The 3,791-nt window shown below is 37.5% G+C and overlaps 1 protein-coding gene across 1 annotated transcript; it reads left to right on the forward strand.

Moving 5' to 3' along the window:
- Positions 1–946: 946 nt before the first annotated feature.
- LOC125381103 lies at positions 947–3,244 on the forward strand. The gene is made up of 4 exons (XM_048397319.1): positions 947–1,282; positions 1,521–1,681; positions 2,009–2,462; positions 3,233–3,244. The coding sequence occupies exons 1-4, from the start codon at positions 1,025–1,027 to the stop codon at positions 3,242–3,244; spliced, it is 885 nt and encodes a 294-aa protein (XP_048253276.1). The 5' UTR covers positions 947–1,024.
- Positions 3,245–3,791: the final 547 nt, after the last annotated feature.

Below are 3,791 nucleotides of genomic sequence, written 5' to 3' on the forward strand. Positions count from 1 at the left end.
AGTATTGCAGATATTAAAAACATACATAGGTTTAAGTAAATGGAACATTTACAGATATTACATATACAACAACATATAAAGGAAAATGGTGTTGCTGGCGTTGCACAAAAACTAGAAGTATCTGGCGCCACCAGTAGCAAGAATCCCACATTTAGAACAAAAAATCAAATGTTATTCAGGTAACGACACGTGAAAGGAGCTTACCTCACAGAATTCTTAAAAGGGAGGGGTCCAACATATCGAATTCCTCTCAGTCTAGAGTTTACTGCCGCAACATACTACCCCTCCCCCCCCCTCCGTTCCCTTTCCCTCTGGATCCGCCTATGTTACAGTAGAAGTTAGAAGGTAGATGCAGATGACGTAGAGCTGCTTGTGCGTTCCAAAATGTATAGTGAGAGAGTGAGTGGGTATGGTTTTAGGTCTTTAGAACAGAGGTCTTCAGCGTGACGAGTGAACGCTCTAACCACTAGACTACCCGACCGCCTCTATTATATAATATTGACATTAATTAGTTTATAAACTGCCTTTTTTAGGAATTTCAAATTTACCAAAGTGAATGTTGTTCGCCGCCGAAGTCAGTTACTTTCCAGGCGTATGCCTAATGATTTCCAGGCCTAGACTTATTATCAAAAAGGCCGGGGTTGATTCGTTGCATGGGAGCAGTGGAGACCAAATGTGGTATCTTCTACTGTGGTAAAGCTGGTAAACTGGTAACAGCGGGGTAAACCCCCACTCACTCACTCACTCTGCTATACACTCAACACCCTTCATCGTATACACATCCCATGTTGCATTGGCGGAGGAACGAGGGGCCATGGCTAGCAACTCGCTTCTGACCACGCCCATATACGGAGACCTTATTAATAAGTTGAAGGCAAACTGTTGAACCTATTCGACTTTCCGAAAAGTCAAGTTCAATGAGAGTTATCCGTCTTGAGTTGGAACTCTTCAATTGGTTGAATGAACTTCCGCCGAGTACTGTCAACTTCCGTCGAAAACAGCGCGCTGCTTCGAAGCTGTCAAAATGGGGAAGGAATACTGCTGTATTTGTAGCAATTTTAGGGGAAAGATAGTCGGTGAAAGAATAGTATCTCTACACGTCATTCCAGTAAGCAAGTCCCTACGACAAGCGTGGATAAGGCGACTTCGGTTAGTGAGAAAAGACCTCACAGTGACCAAGCACACGGAAATATGCTCAGAACATTTCGTGGGTGGTAACGGTCCAGGCATAGGGCATGATGTTCCATCGATTTTTCCGAAGAAAAATTACAGTACTTGCACAGTGAGTTATGTTGATTCTTATAAGATTTATGCTATTGTTGGTGTATTTAATGTGTTTTATCGTTTGTGAATGTTATGTGATTGTGAAAAAAGTGCTATGATTAAAACTTGAAATGAAAAAAACAAACAAAATCGTTTCAAGTTGTGTTGATCTTAAAATTTTATGTATCCTCTTTCATCTTATTTGTTTGAATAAATAGAAAAAAAATGTCTCAGTGTCTGTTGATAATTTGTTGCAGGTGTCTGATGCTGACTTTGTTGATACCTCGAAGCCAAATGAAAGCCCATTCAAGCAGGCCTGTGACCCTGAATCTCCCAAAGTGACTATGCAGGTACATGGAGGGACTCCTCAGTCTGATGAAATTGAACATCATTCCACAACATTCAGTCAAGGTGCCAGGTACAGCGGGAACATAAGTTTTTTCTCTTTTTTGAATTTGTTGATTATTATGAGAAGTTATGCTTAACAAGACAAAATATAAAAATCATGGTGTAGTCTCTCTTACTTACAGAACAATAAAATATAAAGAGCATAAAATATATATAGAGAGCATAAAATATAATAGAGCATTGACCAATAAACTTGATAATACACTTCTTATATTAGCTTTTGTATTAACAGATTTATGTTAATTTATTTTTTATTAATTTTAATTCCTTTAACCTCAAAATATCGGAAAAAAACTATATATTTAATGTGATGAAAAGCTATTTATTATTTTGACAGATCCTATGACGTTGCATCAATTATGCTGCATGACTACTGTGAGGCTGTGTGTGAAGACGACATCAGTTGCATAAGATATGGATCATCGCAAACAGAAATGGTGGAAGTTAGAAGCATGTCTACTCAAACTGACGATGTAATGTTCCAGTGTTTAAATCCTGTGAAAACATCCTGTGCAATGACTCAGACTGAGACTGAAAATAAAAAAGTCTTTCGCAATCAAGCCACTCAAGTCAAACTTCCTGATTTAACATTTTTTGATGTGAAGAATGATTCAGAATTGGTAACCTATTATACAGGTCTTGTGGATGCAGAAAAGTTTTCATGTTTATTTGACGAGTTTTCTGAGGTTCATGACAGGGACTATCCAACATCCAATATAGGACGCCCTAAATCTTTGTCTTTGATAGACGAGTTCTTTCTAGTGTTGATGCGTCTTAGACTTGGACTCCTAGTTGTTGATTTATCAAAGCGATTTCATATTTCCAGAAGCTGCTGTGCTGATGTCATTAATAGATGGATTGATATTTTGTACAACAATTTATCCTTCCTAGTTGTCTGGCCATCAATGGATACTATTAATACAACTATGCCTCAAGGTTTTAAAGATCTGTATCCAAATACAAGGGTTGTTATAGATTGTACAGAATTATTTACAGAAAAACCTTACTCTATTGGTAAACAGTCACAAATGTACAGTCATTATAAAAGTCACATAACATTTAAAGCGCTTGTTGGTGTCACTCCAAATGGTGTTGTTAGCTTTGTCTCTGACTTGTGGTCAGGAGCTATAAGTGACCGGCAAATAACAGTAGAATCAGGACTTTTAGATTTGTGTGATGTAGGTGATGCAATCATGGCGGATAAGGGATTTACAATCTCAGACTTGACAACACCAAGAGGTATACTCTTAATAATTCCACCAAAGAAACATAAGAGAAAACAGCTGACTGCTGTAGAAATTGAACAAACTAGGAGAATAGCGAACTTGAGAATCCATGTTGAAAGGCACATGGAACGTGTCAAGAATTTCAGAATTTTGCAGGGTATAATTCCAATTACAATTTCAAAATCTGTAAACAAAATCTGGAAAATCTGTAATGCTTTGACTACTCTGCTTCCCCCTCTTTATCCTCATGACCAAGAAATTGATGACAATTACTTCTTTGATGACAGTTCCTTGCTTGCTCTGTAATTAGTAGGATTAGCATAATCTTATTGCAGCTCCAGATGTGAATGGTCACATGATATTTTCTGCTGTATTTAAACTTAATAATCATGGTATCATGATAACAATTTTGTATTGAAAACATTGAGCCAAATAAGTCTAGACAAATAAGTCTATTTTTGTCCAATATGACTATTGACATGACCACCTACTGGTTGTCTATTTTTGTTTTACTTATTGAATCAAAGCATTGATATAAAAATCCTGACTCTTCATCTAAGTAGCAAGTTGACCAAAGGGGGAAAATTAATCAGCCAACCATTCTGTCATTGAGACCGTGCGGGTGGAACGTTTTTAGCTCAAATATCCACCTCAGTTCAAGTGCTCTCCTCTTAACTGTGGTGTCAGTAGACTCAGGGTTTTCCTTGAGCTGTGCTATGATGTTATATCTAACATCTTTGGTGCTGTGATCATCACTATTGAAGTGATTAGCTACAGGTTTGTCTCTCTTGTAGCTGATGTCTGCAAAGTGTTCTTTCAGTCTAGTCTGAAATTCTCTTTTGGATTCTCAAACGTATTGTTTCTTGCATTTGTTACAAGTTAGCAAGTAAACTA

The sequence above is a fragment of the Haliotis rufescens genome, unplaced genomic scaffold, assembly GCF_023055435.1.
Source record: "Haliotis rufescens isolate VD_foot unplaced genomic scaffold, xgHalRufe1.0.p SCAF_17, whole genome shotgun sequence".
Lineage (NCBI taxonomy): Eukaryota > Metazoa > Mollusca > Gastropoda > Lepetellida > Haliotidae > Haliotis > Haliotis rufescens.

Coding starts and splice junctions, on each gene's coding strand:
- LOC125381103 (XM_048397319.1), top strand. CDS start 1,025: ATGGGGAAGGAATACTGCTGTATTTGTAGCAATTTTAGGGGAAAGATA. Junction 1,283..1,520: donor AAAATTACAGTACTTGCACA/GTGAGTTATGTT, acceptor AATTTGTTGCAG/GTGTCTGATGCTGACTTTGT. Junction 1,682..2,008: donor ACATTCAGTCAAGGTGCCAG/GTACAGCGGGAA, acceptor TTATTTTGACAG/ATCCTATGACGTTGCATCAA.